This window comes from Chelmon rostratus, chromosome 5 (assembly GCF_017976325.1).
Source record: "Chelmon rostratus isolate fCheRos1 chromosome 5, fCheRos1.pri, whole genome shotgun sequence".
Lineage (NCBI taxonomy): Eukaryota > Metazoa > Chordata > Actinopteri > Chaetodontiformes > Chaetodontidae > Chelmon > Chelmon rostratus.
In genome coordinates this window covers 13,503,620-13,520,660 of record NC_055662.1, presented here as the reverse complement: position 1 = coordinate 13,520,660, position 17,041 = coordinate 13,503,620, and the positions used below count along the sequence as shown (strand labels likewise).

General features: G+C 42.7%; 1 protein-coding gene across 1 annotated transcript in view; it reads left to right on the top strand.

Annotated features, from left to right (window-relative positions):
* Positions 1-17,041, top strand: part of si:dkey-215k6.1 (transmembrane protein 132D) — a 237,956-nt gene that overhangs the window by 198,831 nt on the left and 22,084 nt on the right. The window contains exon 6 of the mRNA XM_041937397.1: positions 895-1,038. Coding sequence (XP_041793331.1) covers positions 895-1,038 — 144 coding nt within the window. The remainder of the gene's footprint in view (positions 1-894; positions 1,039-17,041) is intronic.

Sequence of the window (17,041 nt, the reverse complement as noted above, 5' to 3'; positions counted from 1 at the left end):
CAGATTTTTAGCCGTTTATACAAAAAAAGGTTTGCTGTACCATTGACTCGAGGCATAACCTCATTCGCCTCCAGAGCAGCATGTGGCAGTTTGTAGGACATAAGCTGTATCATCTATTGATGGGAGATGGATCGAGTAGCACCTGCCGAGGCTAAACACTTGTGCAAGTATTTCACCAAATGCAAGTATGGTTACTGGTACTTAATGAAGAGCAGCGTTGGCCAAAGTCATGCTTTTTTGTAAAACATGCCACACTCCGAGAGGTGCAGAAACACGCTCCACCGGCGACCGTATTTATACGATTTATCTGATATCACCAAGTTGCTGTTGTTCCTACAACATCATACTTAATGATACTCCAGGACCATCATGACAACTGACCAAAAATTCAGAAACTCTGTGCAGGGAGCAGGTCATCACAACCATGTTAACCATGTGCAAAAAAGGCTCACTACTCTGAAGTGTGCGTAATTTTCCAGTCTTTTTCCCCGGAGTCACAAAGCTTTGGCATCAAACGTGATTGCAATGATGGTCCTGGAGCAACATTATTATGATGGTCCAGCAGCGACACCGACACAGTGATATTTGATCATGCATGTTTACACTATCTCTCCAACTTTTTCACCAGTTGTTATCCTGCATAAAGCAACCACCAGCTGTTTCAGGCTTTAGAAATGTTACATTCAAGGCGGGCAAATGGACCACACTTATATAAAGTATAATGCTTTTCCACCTTAATGGACTAAGAACCTTACAATTTGCCTCTTAGTTACGCCCATTCAAACATAGTGCTGTATAATGATTTTCCTGTGGTGCTAACAGGAAGAAACTGAGGGATCAGGAATGTATGTTTTTAAAGAGACTCCCTATACCTTTCTCTCTCTCTTTCTGTAGGACACAGAGGTGGTGAACACAGCCATTCTTACAGGTCGGCGCGTTGCAGTGCCCATCAAACTGGTCACCGTGGAGACCGACGGGCAGGTGAGGGAGGTGGACGACTCGGTCACCTGCAGCTCGACGGATGTGGACGTCGTCAAGGTACGTGTTCAAAGCAAACACAGAGAGAATACGTGAGTAGGCGTAATAATAGCAAGTTTCTATCCAGTCATATGATGTAAAACCAAACACGAAGACGATCCAGGATCAGAAGGCACGTCATAACTTAGCAGGTGCTTTTATTTATGAAATCAGTTTTGTTTTTTGTTTTTTTGCTCAAACGGATACACAGTTCAATTTGAGATGATTGTTATTGGCATGTATCGCTGCCTGCAGTGAATTTTGGGCAAAGACAGGAAAGTTTTAATTGGTGAACCAGTTGATGTTTTCCTTCGTGATTGAACATGTGCCAAAGTGAAAAATGGGCTCAGGCAATTCACAAAATGTCTTCAGTCACAGTCTGCCAGGTATGTGAAAAATGGATTAAGAAATCATTTCTGAGGAGATGGAGAAGTAGAAACATCATTTAAAGAACAGGGAGGGAATAATAATAACAATAATGTAAGGAGGTAAACTGGGGGTATTTTACACAGCAAGGAATCCATCTTGAATCATCATTGTAAACTGAAGTCTTGGAGGATTTGTGTTCTTTTCTAATTCACTTTGTGCAACAGAACATAATGAGACACTTATCACAGTGTGCAGGCTTTATTTTATCTCACTTTGTGTTTTAATGAATGTGAAAATGGCTCAGAATTGCTGATATGTTTGGGAACTTTGCACTTTTTTGGCCATGAAAAAGCAGTAAGTGTGTCTTTTCTTAGAGCTGAAAGAGCAAACTAAGGTTGTTTACATTTGGTTCAGTGTTTTAGTGAGGAAAAGGCTTCCAGACATTATGAAAATTTCGTATTGGCAGGTTGCATAAATACCTATGAAGGCCTTCATGTTCAGCTTCTAAAAATCACCCTGTGGAAAGTTTCTGTTTGCATCCAGTGTTACCGAAACACGTAGTGTTACTTGCTAGCAGTCCTTTTCCCTGCCTTTGTATTGCAAGCAATGGTAGAACAGTGAAATACTGTGTCATCATCATCAGGAATACATATAACATCACCTGCACGCATGTGTGTTCTGCGAGACAACAAATGAAACTGCTTCCACCACTGCTCCGTAGTGTTAATCATGGTCATAAACTCCACAGAGTGTCAGTCACTCCTTGTACAGCTTTCTGAATGTGGAAGATGTGTCTGCCATCCATGATTTTAGGAGCATGCACAGTCAAAGTATGACAAAGTATGTTCAACTGGAAATAGGCTGTTACAGAATAACCACATACATGTCTGTGTTCTTGTGTTTCAAACTGGTTGGTTATAACATTCACATCCTCTAGAAGTGTGGGAACACTGGATGCGGCATACAGTCAGTAAGACTTTTCCATGTCGCACATTCATCTAATTTTCTTTAATGAATCCAAACTTAAAGGTGCTGTGTGCACGAAACCCTAATTTCTAAACCTTGATACATGGCTTCGCCATCTTTTTTTGATTGACTTTGTAATAATTCCTTACTTTTTCGCTTAATCTCCTTCACGAGGAGGTCAGAGGTCAGGGTCAGCTCGAGCAGCCGCCGTGGAACTGGCAGGAATCCAGTGTCTTTCTGAAGGACTTGTGAGCGGGACGTGTGATCAGTGACACTTGAGTCTGAACCTGGAGGAAGGACAGTCTCAAGTGCTGAGCCACTCTGCTGCCAAAACTAACCAACTGAATTCCTCTAATTATTAATAAAACAGAAAAACCCTAAAAAAAGAAATACCCTTACAGAAACAAGGCGATGTCGGAGAATGAAGATTGATTCCTCTTGTGCTACGGCCCCTCTGGGCCTCAAATGAAACGCACCCTCGCTGTGACAGTTTCAATATGAAGCCAATTTCCTGGTACAAGCCGACAGGAGTGGTGCTGTTTAAGTACGATCAATAACAACACAGTGAAATGGAAGGAACTCATTCAGATAGATGTAATGTTAGCACTGTGTGTGTGTGTGTGTGTGTGTGTGTGTGTGTGTGTGTTTGGAAGGGAAAGGAAAGTGTATGAAAGGGTGTGGGAAATGGTTGCTTGTTTGTGTGCATGCATGTGTTTGTGTGGGTCTCCGAGTGCTTTTGAGCACACATGTGAGTGAAACAGGGACACAAACACGTAAAAGTGTTTGTGTTAAAGTGAGGAAAGACCACGTCCAGAAAACATGGAGATCATTAACGCAAACTATTCCACAACATCAGCTTAACGTTAAAACATTAAGCAATCAAAAGCTGCATTTAGAGACATTTGCGTGTGTGTTTGTAGTGTGTTGGACACAGTGGTGGACACACACACCGCAAGAATTCACAAGGAGCTGCTGTCGTACACCTGAACCACGGCTTTCAGGTTGATGGAAACATCCCCTGATTGATATATGCGCTTTAAGCGAGGCAATGGCGGACAGATTTAGTGAAATACTACAGAGGCCTTTTACATAAAGAAAAAAAAAAGCTTTAAACAACAGCATCCATCAAATGAAGACAAATTTAGTTGCCATATCTCTGCTGCTGATACTTTAATTATAATGTACAGAAAGTGTCAGATGGGGGAAAGCAAAATCAGCCCATTTGGTTACATTTTAGGACGGCACAATAATCCTACGGCAGGCGCTGGTGTAACACAGCACAGAGGAGATACTTTAAACTCACCGCTGTGTGAGGATAAGCTGTTTAGCAACCCTAAACCCTCCTTTGTCCTGATTGTGTTTGTTTGTGTGGCAGAGAGTGTGCATGTGATGATTGAGTGTTTGCAAACTGTTGTTGTTTGTCGACATCTCATCTGACAGATATTCCCTCTCTGGCATTTACACACACACACACACACACACACACACACACACACACACACACACACACACACAGGGAGAGAAAGAGCTTTAAGACAGACAGACAGCTGTTTGACAATGGCACCCATGGGGTATTGCTCCAGGTAGCTGTAGCTGTCAGTGAGTCACTGACAGCTGTAAAGTACAATCCAGAGAGCCTATGCAGCACACACTCAGGACCATCGTGCCCTGAGCTCAGGCTCAAAGGCAGCACTCACAGGCTTCATACAAAATCTGTCTTTTGCCAGGAATGTTGGACCTGAACTCCTCCGGCACAGGTCCCAAACTTACAGTACAACTCACTACTAAACTGCCCATTTAGATGCACAGTGCATAAAAAAAAAAAAAAAAAAAAAACATACACAGAACTTGTGGGAGTTTATACCTGCTGGCTGCAGTTATTTGCATCATATAGAGGCATTTTGCCTTGTTCGTGGTAAATAACTTTTTCTGATGATGACAACAGTCTCATTTTGGCAGCTGAAGGCAGGATACACAACTTGCGCTTTAAAATCTGCCACGATGGAGGCGGCATTTTTCAGTTGCATTTGGTGAAACAATAAAAGAGGAAGACATCCTCGTCAAGCATTTATGATGTTCTCTCATTCTTGAACTGCAGCCACTGCCACCTCAAAACGAGAAGCCATGTCTCAACAGAGCAACATAGCACTGTAGGAGCGGCCATACCAATAATTCATAAGATACTCACCTCTGTAGTAGCTTTTACAAGTCTTTTATTGGCTCCAGGCCCCTGCAATAATAAAACGCATTAAACCAGCGGGGGGAAATGAATGAATGAATGAATCAAAGAGCGACTGCGCTTTCCTCCGCAATTGTTCTAACCGTCACAGTCTACCTTTTTATTGCAAGTTTGTTGAGCAACTGGCTCATTCTTAAACCCACAAGAATGAAGGAGAAACTCTTGAGGGAAACCGAAGTGTTTCTCTGTTTTTTGCAAGTCCCAAGCAACAGTCTGAGGAAGATTAGAGTTCTCATTTGGTTTCACATCACATTCCATTAGCCAACCTTTTGTTTGATTACTCGTGGTGGATAAATGTTTGCAGGGGGAATTGCGCGCTGCTTTTCCCTTCCCCGCTAATAAATGTATGGATGAAATGGCTAAACCTGTCGCCGGCTGTGGTGCGCCGCTGTAGATTTCACACATGCAGCTCCAGTTGTTCGGTTTAGCCCACTTATCCCTGACAGCGACATAAGCAGCGGCGATGTACTACATAGATAATCATTTTCCTCTTCAGCCCTCCCTCACTCTTCTCTCATTCTCTGTCAGTGTAAACTATCTTGTTACGGTCCTCCGAGATGCTGTCATTTTGTGGTGTGTGTGTGTGTGTGAGCTCTTGTTGACACAGCAGTATGCGTAGGTCGACGGTGTCAGAGCTCGTAGGGGACGGATAGGGGACAAGCACACACATACACACAAATTAGTACCATTATCCTGACCTCACGCAAGCATTTCTCTGACAGAGCAAGGGGGTGAGGGGAGGGATGATGGGAGGAGGAGCGGTGAGAAGATGACGAATGGATCGACGGGGGGAGGAAAGGAGGTGAAACTGGGAAATGAAAAGGATTTATATGCAAAGTGGAGGATAGGAAAGGAGAGAGAGAGAGAGAGGACGCAGCGGGAGAAGGGAGGTGAATGGAAAGGTGTTTTAAAAAATCAAACAAGCTTGTCACAAGACGATAACCCACCGGCTTAACATCTACATCCCTGACCAGAAACAATTGACCATTGGCTAAGCCAGGGCTAGCCTGTTAGCTAAGCCAGAAACATTAACAGCTTTGCCCTGCCTGATGTTGGAGAAGTTCACTCTTCTAACACAAACTGGCATTACTGCGCTACAAAAAAACAGCAATGTGTCTTTATTACTTGTTTTCTACATCAATCATCTGCAGAGGATGCTGGCATTTTGCTGGGTCGTGCAGCTTTATCCTCATTCTACTAGCTCAGTAAGTGCTAAGAGCCCTTTTACAAGATTCTTGTTTTAAAACAAATTGGCTGAAAACATTTAAAAGTCAGGTTTTCAACCAACTCACGGAGCTAACTTTATTAGCCAGCTAGCTGCATCTGATTTTATTTATTTCAGCTGAGCAACGAGGCAGCGAACCGGTGTCAGCCCTACAAACGCCAAAGTCCGCCCCTGACTTACTGAGGGAGTGATGAAGTTACATCATTGGTCGATCAGACGTTGGAGTGTCCCCATTGGGCATTGATCTTTCAAAATGAATAGGTGTGGACAGTCCTCCATTAGGTCCTCGGGTGCATATTGACCATACACAGTCTGGTCATATAAAGAGTGAGCAGACGCTTGAGGCTTAGCGAATGGTCAGTTCACACACACAGTATGGACCATTCTGACACACACACAAACACATTCATGCATTTAAACCCCAACGCGTTTGTCCCGTTTCTCCTCCATAATGGACATACACGCACTTTCTGTTATACTTTCATGTTATTGCACACACACACACACACACACACACACACACACACACACACACACACAGATCATCTCAGAGACACACCCAGGGGCTTTGAGCGGTAATTGGTTCATGTGGAGATTCCTTTAGTGATGTCGTCAGTAATTGAATTTGACAAAGAGGAAGACAAAAAGGCTCGGACGTAATGGAGGAGGGTGTGTGTGTTTGTGTGCGCGTGTGTGTATCTGAATGCATGTTTGAGGGAGATTCAGGCTGTGTGTTTCTGCATGTGTTAGGACAGATACAAAGCAGATTAAGAATTGATCTGTGTGCCATTTAATGAACCGGTCGCAGAGTTTGACACGCGCCGACGTGATCCCACATGCATGCACACATAAAGACGCACACGCACACACACACATCTCTTTGTCCTTGGAAAGCCGCTATGTGTTTGCACTTACTGTATATCTTTGTCAGGAATTTAGAGGATTTCTCATGAGAAACTGAAGTAGTGATGGGCTTTACTTAACATACCTGTTTAGATTGAGTTACATTGAAATTAATGTCCTGATGCTTCAGAACTCATTTATTAATTCATTCAACCTTTATTTAAAATCTTGAAAAATCATTGGGACACTCCCTCATTTCCAAAGCTGTCGAGTACAGTTAAAACATAATACATACACATAATAAACACAGCACACCTCAAAACAGTTTCATTTAACACTGATGAGCACACACTGACTGCTGCAATTCTCAAACTTGTTGGCATTTACCTGCAGCCTTCTCCTCGTCCTCCTTCCACGATTTGAGTTCGAGGTTGCTGTTTTGTGCCTTGAGTTGGGTTAAAGTCTGGGAATGGATGAAGGGTTACGGTTCTGAGTGCTGGTGGAACTTTGGTTGAAGGAAGTGCTTCATCATAGTTTGAGTTTAAGCGGACATCAATCAGGGTGCTGGTTTCTGAAGGTCATAAAGCTATTCTCGTCGATGGAGGTGTTAGAGCACATCGCATTTAGATACAGAGAAGGACAATTTTTTAAGGGAGGTGAGCCCGTGCTGTCACTCCTGAATATAAAAGAGGGGCAGGATTTGAGACGGAGGTGAGTTGAGAGGAGAGAGCCTGAATCCTGATGGCCACCAGGGGACAGAACAACCCAATCAATCAATCAATCAATGAGTTTGTGGATGTTTTCTGACTTTCTTCTATTCTTTTTATGTGTGTACAAATATTTATTCCACTATTGGGGGACTCACCAAGGCCCCTAACTTTTTTTGAACTGTATGCATTTAAAGCAGTCATTCTAGTTTCAGCACAGGTGCAAAATCAATGTTGTTAGAGGATAAAGAAATAGATAAGCAGATTTTTATGATGCCAAATCCCTGTGCTTCCTCACAGTTCAACAATGCTACTATGATCATTTATTTTGATCTTATTTTGATTTTTTCCTGTTGCCGCCAAGTGTTGCTTGCACTGGGACACACTATTCGTAACGTCAAGATCAGGCTCGGGAGCAAAACTAATCCAAACTCATTTAATCTTACTCAGGGCAATCATATCTTTGCATGTTGTTCTCGTACATTTTCCTCTATTCACCTCTATAGCTGCAGTCTTTTGCATCTCAGAGTGCCAGAATTGACTTTAAGATAAGATCTGTATATACATAGTATATGTTGGATGTATGTATGAGGGTCTGTCCCCTTGCAGCCAGTGTAAAGTCGATCTGTTATGTATCCCGCTCTGTACGTACTCTTGGTCACTGTGGGAGTTGTCTGTGTACATGCATCAAAGTCACAAGAACAATTTCCTGTAAAGTTATGACTCTTGGCAAATAGATCGATTCTTAGTGCTTTGCTACGGAGTTAAAGGTTTGGAGCTGCTGCTGGACTAAATTACAAAATGAATCATATTTTGACTGTTTAAACTCCTTCCTTAGTGTCTATACATGTGTTTTGTAAGAACCAATAACTAGGCATACTCTTTTGGCAACAGCAAAAATAAAAATATTTCTTCTTTTAGAGAGGGCCTTCTATTCACCACCTTTTAATCTTCTGCATGGATGTGAGTAACGGATAATTACAGTCACCTGAGGTTATTTATTTTATTCCTTATCTTCTAAGTAGTCCTGTCTAATTCTGGGGGTAGTGCAAAGCGCCAACCATGGGGTGAGTAAAACAAAACAACATGCAATCACGGCATTGGGAGTTGATTTGGATCAAAGTGTCAACTAAGTGATGTAATTGCTTTTCATAAATCAGCTAATCAAGTGAATCAAGTTTGCCTTTATTAACCAATGAACCCTCCCAGCAGTCTGTCGCAAACAAACAACCCCTGATTACTGCAAGACACAGATATAGCATGATTGTGGAATTTCAAAAATACATTTGAAATAATAATAAAGCTCAAAACGTGGGTGGTACTCGTTCAAAGTCGAAGTTTCTTTTCCAGTCTTTACAGAATGCCTAACAACTATTTAAGTGCTGTTCTTCATCTGAATCTGGCCTCTGACCTTTTTTTGCTTGGGGAGCTTGAAAATAAAATTTCTTTACTAGCATAAATACATTTTCACATTGATGTCAGAGTATTTTTCATTTTTCCTTTCTGGATGCTGACAGGGGGGACGACCTCAGTGCGCCATAATTTCAATTTTTCAAAGTTTTTGTTAAAAGCAACATAATTCAAACCACAAATTAAGTTGGGGGTTGTGAGGTTGACTTGAATGAATGGACTGATGAGGGGCAAATGAGTTATGAGTGATTAAGAGGAGAAGAAGAGGTCGAGGCAGAAGAGGAGAGAAACTGGGAGAGCATTCTTTCCAGGTGCCTTGGGTCGTTTGAGAGCCTAGAAAGGAAATTAAAGGTAAAGTGGATTAAAGGCGGAGGTCACAAGCACACAAACACACACATACACACAGCTAAACTCACACATTTTCCATTTAGCAGTAACAGGCTTAGGAAATAGCCAGCGATTTGAAGTGCACAACATCAGACCAGACCATTAGCAACACCCAAAGACATATATCTGTGGGAGCTGCGACCTTGAGGGGGTCTAAAACGATTTTTAGACCTCCAGTGATTCAGTTCTTATGCCGCAAAAAGAGATTTTGTTGTTAAATCAGCAAAGCCCTGAATGCTCCCCAGTGCCTCCACATAAAGGGTTCAACAGATTGCAGTGACAAAAATTTCCAGGAAGTGAAAAACTGCTTCACTCGAGGCCTTATAAAAAGTGGAACGCCTCAGTGTCACTACAGTATACAGTAAGAGTGCAGACGTCTGCTGCCACACACTCCTCTTGCATCCACCTTGCATCAGAACGGATTTCAGATTTGACTTTCACCAATTTGAATTATTTACTGCTCAGTGGTATATCTAAAGATGTCGTTCATACAGATAGTTTGCATTTTGTCTGCATATTGCTTTTACTTGCACAGAAAAGGATTGTAGATCCAACTGCAAGCCCACTTTTGAGTTGATGTGTTAGATATTTCATTAGACAAATGTTGCTAATGTATATGATGGAGGGAAGGAGAAAGGATGTAATCCAATTAGCAGTGTGCTATTTTGCAATATAGGAAATAAGACGGAAAAAAATCTTAAAATACACAGAAGTTTGGTAAAAAATAGTTTTCTCATCTCTGCAGGCATTATTATGCAAAATGTTGAAGCATTGTACAGAAAGGATTTTTGTTCCTACCATAAAAGCATCATCTTGTCCCCAGTTTTTATCGACTGCACAGACACAGCACTCATAGTTCTGTCAGTCAGCACTCACACTGATATTTGATCAGGTTTGGAGACAGAACAGAGGGAACAGTCCAGTTCTGCAGGCGTTTACAGTGCGGGGTAACAGCCATATTAGACCGAATGGCATTTTTACAAGATACAGTCATGGATGGCACTCTCATGCAGGGTCTTGATTTATATATATAAGGTCTTCATTGACATACTTAATTGATCTCAACATCAAATTGTATTAATAACAAAAGTCTGCAGCAAAGAGGCTGCTGTGGAATAAGCAGAGTTCTATGAAGCTTAATCAAAAGAGTCTTATTATTCGTCCTTTGTTGCCTCTGTAAAGCTAATGTTGCCAAAAAGAGATCCACCTTTGTGCTAGTGTAAGCAGCCAGATGACGAGATCTGCGATGCTTGCTGATTGACTGCATATTGCATAAAAGGCAGCGGTTGGAAGAAATCATGTTTTTCACTTTTTGTAGGCGTTCAGAACAGGAGTGAATGGATCTTCTCATGTAGCAGGATAAGAGATGGGTTTGATCGGGAGCTGATCGTGTCTAAATGGACATTAAAAGAGAGAGAGGGGTGAAACAGTCATCCCATGTGTGAGAAAGAGAGTGAAATATTACTGGGGAGGGGGAGAAGTAAGTGTGTGTGCGGCAGAGGGTGAATTATGGCCGAGGCGCTATGCTGTGCCCCGTGTCACACTCGTCCCCTCACCTCCATAAAATATACTGGCCTCAATCAATAACTAATTAGCTGCTAATTACCATGCTGAAGTACACAGCAGCAATCGCATAAACACACAAACATCCCACTTATTGATAACTTAAGTAGGGTGGTGCCATGTGTTGCACCCCCAAAAGCAAAACGCGCGCACTGGCCATAATTCAGGGCAATCGCTTGATGAAGGTCAAAAGATCAAGGAGACACACACACCCAACACACACAAACACACACACAGACAAACTTCAGAAAGAATTTAACTAAAACTCTGTGCTGGTCGTCAGCTATTCCCTGAGCTTTCAACATCACTCGACCCTCCCCCCTCTGTAGTCTCTTAAACACACCTGCGGGTTGATCACACCTGAATGTTGCTGTGTGATTCAGCATTAAAGACATCAACGTCCGATCTGTCCTCAGAGTCGGCGGCTGTCAGCACTTTCTCTTCCGCCTGAGCACCACAAGTCGACAGTTGTTCTGCGTGCATTAGAGGACACCAAGATTTCATTTATCTTATTTTTATCGCTCTCGCTACTGGACGTTGTGTCCCTTTTTTTTCTTTAGATGTTTTGAAATTGTCTCTAGTAAAGACATCTGCTTTTTTTTATAGTATCATCATAATTGTATCATATCATAATTTGCTGTGGCCCGAGCAGCTCCCTGAACTTTAAGCCCAGGTGGAGGCACTGTGTTTCACTCTGATCAGCAGGTGGGGGTGCTGCAGCTGCCACAGCCCCCCTCCCCCGCGCTCGTGCTCCCCTCTGTCCACCCACCTCTAAAGCCGCTCTCTCACCCTGACATTTTGGCAGTTGTTGCCGTGCATTCATTTCGCGTTCCCTCTGGGAGCCGTGTTGTTTCCTGGCGGTGCATTAGCGACCCGTCACTAGCTCACACAGACAGCTCAGACACCGCAGACAGCACTGCTGCTGGCTGTCCCTCAGGTGTGTATGTGTGTGTCTGTGTGTGTGTGTATGGGTATGTCCTGCCCTGCGCTTGACCCACCTTTGTGATGTTGCAGTGTTATTTGTAAAGAAGGATTTGGCCGTGTTTTTCACAACATGAGAAAAGCGGTTAAAAATTAATCATTTAAAGATCATATTTTAAGTTTAAAGTTTACCTCCGAGACAGTTCAGGCTAACTGAAAACAAGAATAAGATTTATGAATTAAAGTTCTGCACAGGCCTGAAGTTTTGACCCCGCTTGTCCCGGATCAAGTAGTTTTGCCTCACTCCAGTACCGAACAGGTCCGGGCCTGGCCTGCGGCCCAAAGCCACTATCTCAACATCAATACACACAATTTTTCTCAATGTACACACAGACATGCTGGTATGCTGCTCACAGTGTAGTCCGCTGGTATAAATTAGCTGCCAATCCATCCTGATGAAGCAACAAGTCAGTCAACCGTTAGCTCTTGCTGGCCAGCAGTCACGTACACCTCTCCCGCTTATGAATCACAACCTAAAGCAGAGCAATAAACCAGTGAGCATTAGCTTAATTGATCAAAACTAGCAGCTCACAGTCTTGATGTGAAAAAACACCAGAAAATATTCCCAAATCTTAACATGACTACATTATCAAAGAACAGAAACTCCACAGCCTGAGAAACCCAACCACAGAACGTACATGAGAACATGCCCAAACAGACAAAGTGTATCAGGCCTGCAGGTTCTGTCACACCCTCTGCTGTAACAGAACGAGCCACATCTTCTATTCTCTGTGGCAATCTGAAGTCAAACTGACCCGAGCATTTACAGATTGGTTATATAACACAGTAGTTACATATTTGCACTTGTACTTAATGCTAAAACTGTGGCGTTTAATTCGTTTTGGGTGAAGCTGGGTAAAAGCCCCAGGGTTCAGCTGCTTTTAGAGCTGCGCTGTCTGCGAACATCTATGGCAAAGCGCTGGTGACACTTTACATTTCCTGGAGCATCGCTGCATATATTTTACACGTGAATGAATCCTAAAAGAAGAAACTGCTTAGAATCCATTTAGAAAGCTATTGTTTGTCTTCTACTGGTGACTTTTACGGATGTACTCATATTTAGTACTTTAAGTACGCTGTGTGTGTGTGGATATGTATTAGTCATGTTGTGTGGACATTTATCTGTTTACGCAGTCGCATTGTGGGGACATTTGGGGACAAAACACAAAAAGTCCCCATAATGTAAATCAATAAATAATAGGGTGAAGACTTGGGTTGAGGTTAAAGTAAGGTCAGGAAAAGTCTCCAAAAAATGAATGTAAGTAACTTTGTGTGTGTGTGTGTGTTCGTGCATTCATGCCTGTACCCACACACACACACGTAGTGACAAAGGAGACGTACAAAGTTTTAAGTCAACCTGACAGAGAAACAGAGCAACAGAGGGTGAGATGATGAAAAAGAGTGAAAGAGCATAAATGAACGTGGCTTTGCGATATAGATACAGAGCTGCAAAAAGAAACCAACGAGTGTTTACATGCTGTAGGAAAACAAGACATGAAGCCACGCATCATGAAACACAAGTCTGATATGTATTTCAAGATGCCAGGCGTATGGCTCTTCATCAATAAAACATCAGCATGTTCATTTAGAGAGGCAGTCTCCCTCGCCCTCCCCGCTCGGTGAAACATCCGTCCATTGATGGTTGCCGGCCACTTATCCAGGTCGGTTTGAGGGTACAGGAAAAGCAGAGCCTCCAACATGTCCTTTTCTCCCAGCGGTGTCCTCCAGCTCCTCCTGGGGGATCCTGAGGCCGTCTCATGCTGGATGTATAATCTCTCCGGTGTGTTGTGGGTCTGCCCCGGGGTCTCCTCCCAGTCGGACGTGCCCAGAATAGCTCCACAGGGAGGCATCCAGGAGGCATCTTGATCAGACGCCTGAGCAGCTTGATGCTGTTCCTAGTCCCTAAATTGCCTCGCTCTCGAGCCTTTCCTATCTCTGCCCTTCTTTTTCATGTTTACCACGTCCCCCTTTTGCACTCAGCCTATTTAAAAGTTGAGGAGTGAAAACACGGAGAAGGAAAGAAACGGAGAAAGAGCAAAAGAGAGAGAGATTGTCTCGATCCGCTGCAGTGTTGCCGCATTTCCCACTGCACCGCTCTCTTGTGAGCGGCCGGCCTTTGGCTTCCATTGCAGGGCGATTAACATTAGAAAGGCCAGGCTGTTGAACTGCTTTCACAGAGGTCGAGCGTCTGGCCTACCCAGCATTACACCGCTGCTGTTTACATCCACTGAAACCTTACCCGGGAAATGTTATGAAACTACGCCGTGTGAAATTGAGAGGGCGAAAACGGGCAGGGCAGCAGCAGGTAATCGCCAACGTGATTAGCTCCATGTCGAACAAATAACAAGCTGGAAAGACTCCTGCTTGATGAACTAAGTGCCTGGAGTGCTCAGCTGTGTGACGGTGGCGTCTCACACGATCAGGTTACATTTCCAACAATGTGTTTTTCAGCACATGTTATTTCTTAAGTCAACATGTAGTTTATTATTTGTGACAGTTTGGCAGCCAACAGAAGTTTCGGACTCACCTCTGTTCCTTGAACATGTGCGGCAACATTTAACTTCCACGTTAGATAATTTGTTGCCGCTAATGCGGGAGAGAGGAAAGAATGCTTGAATTGTGCTGCGGTGACTGTTGTAGCTTTCATTTTAAATATGAATTTAATAGAGTGTCGCAAATGAGCAAAAAGACCAACTCTACCAGCGAATACAGAGACTTAAGAAGCGCCCCTTTCACACACACACACACACCTAGGCCACAATAGGGCCTTACAAACGGACATATTGGGGCCAGTGTTGACTTATATCCCTATGCTAATAAGCATACTAATTCACACAGGGCTGGCAACTTTCTAGAAAAAAATATAAATCATCGCTGCCCTCCAATACACACAAACACAAAGACACACGCACGCACACAGATACGAGCCCACACCGAGAAAAACCCCCTCCTGCCTCTTCCTAAAGCCCCGTAGACCTCCCAGACAAAGACAGGAGAGTCAAAGAGACTGGAAGAGAGAAAGTCTTTGAAGTGAAGTGAGATATTATAAACTACTTTTTCGTTGTCTTATTGGGGAGAGACAGTAGAGAGGATAGGAAAAAAGAGAGCTGACAGGCCGGTGCGACAGTTATGGCATCTACTCATTTGATCTGACTGGGTGAAACTGATCTGCTATCAGCTATCCTTTTCTTCTGATTGCTGTTATGTTGCTATTTGTTATGTCGGTGGTTAATTCCAGAAACACAAGTACACTGTGATTTAAATGATTTTTTATTTATTATAGTGATTTAACTAAGTGTGGCATTATATATTTCCCCTTATTTTCTTTTTTAAACCAGTCGACTTCTATATGTCATTCTCTCTATCCAGGTCATTGTCCACCTCTCTTCTCGTCTCTTTTTGTCTCCTTCTCTTCCATCTGTGTAGGAGTGTTTCCATCCACTGCATGTAAAGAATTACAAACCTTTCAAACACCACTGAGATGTGTTGCTGAAAGCTTATGCAGCGCACGCTCATGAAATCTAATGATTAGTATTGACCATGTTATTGTTCTGTAGTCTCAATGGTAAAGTAATTGCACTCAATTATTACTAGAAAGTATCCAAACTTTTACAACCATTATTGACTCCATTGGAGCAACAGCCTTGGCAGTGCTGAACAGTTGTGGTTGACATGAAATTGAATCTTGTAATTGTGCAGAAAAACTGAACAGATTTATTCTTCACACTGAACGTGCTGTTCCAGGGGGCAGTCACAAACAACATTCGCCATGCTGTCATTTCATTTGGAAGACCTGTTGGTAATTACAGGTCGTGACACTGACAGCATTTGTTAACTGGCACTCTTTTCCAAAGCAATGTACAAGTGTGACCCATCTTTCAGTCAGAGGTACGCCGTTATCGTCTAAACAGTAAACCTCCCAGTGCCACGATTCAGATCCCCCATAAATACACATGCTCATTGCTTATTCAGCAAGTGTGTGTGCATTGCCGTTTCATGCTGGATTTATGTACCAATGCCAGGACTTTAAAATCTAACCAAGATTTTGCCAGGTCCATCCAACTTCACTTACTTTATCCGTACCCACCACGTGTAATTTGTGTAAAAACTGAGACATTCTCGAGAAATTTTGAAAGTATATTTTTATGACAATATTTCTTATAGTGCTTTGTGCCAGTACACATATTTTTTTTTTAATAGGGTCCTTTGTATAAAATACACACATTAATAGTCAGCTTTTATTTTGTATTTTGTATGTCTCTACTCTGTTGTTATTTTCCTGCTGCCATTGCCTGCTGCCTGTAACACCAGAATTTCCCCAGCTGGGGATTAATAAAGTCTTATCTTATCTTATCTTATCTTATCTTATCTTATCTTATCTTATCTTATCTTAACTGATCTAATCCAATCTGATCTGATCTTATCTGATCTTATCTTATCTTTCTGGTTCCAAAAATAAAAAAATCCCACCCAGTAAAATGAGATGCCATCATTTATGTTACATTAGCTCCCATTTCTTTCATACGTCCTCCTCTCTGTCTGTCTTTGTCTCTTCCTGTACCCCTTTATCCTGCTCTCCCTTCTTATCTTATCTTCATATCTTTCATGTCACCTTCTGGCTGTTTTCTCTCTTTAATTTCTCATAACTCTTTTCTATATTTCTCCATTCATCTCTCTCTCTCTCTCTCTCTCTCTCTCTCTCTCTCGATTAGACAGTTTTATTGTGGAGAAAAGCAGAGTGCAAATGGCCATTAGATAGCATTTCACTCATGCCTTTTCCAAATTCAAAATGACAGGCCTAGTGATATGCTGCTAAACTGCATGTGTGTTTGTGTTTGTGTGTGTGTGTTTGTGTTTGTGTGTGCGTGTGTGTGTGTGTGTACGCACACCTTCCAGCTGCTTATCTGAGCCAAATCAGAATAATATATGGTGCTACAGGCTGCTAATGGGTGCCTGTGTGAGTGTGTGTGTTTGTGTGTGTGTGTGCGTGTGTGAGTGTTTGTGTGTGTGTGTGTGTGTGTGTGTGTGTGTGTGTGCGTGAGCAGAAAACAAAACCACGCACCTAAATGACAGCCATAGGAAACTATGTGCAGAGGCGATTGGTCTGGTGTGGGTTTTCTTAAATGACGGACAGGTGGGAAGTCTAATCCCATCAGAGAGTTGGTTAGTCTGTCCCTCAGGGCCCGCCCCTGTCTACCGAGTGGGCCCTGATTGGATGATATGATTCTTAAAGTCAGATGGATTGGATTGCCTGAGGCCGAGAACAAGTGGAATGGGCAGAGAGGGAAGGAGGGAGAGTGTGAGACACACAGAGAAAAAGATTGCAAGATGAAA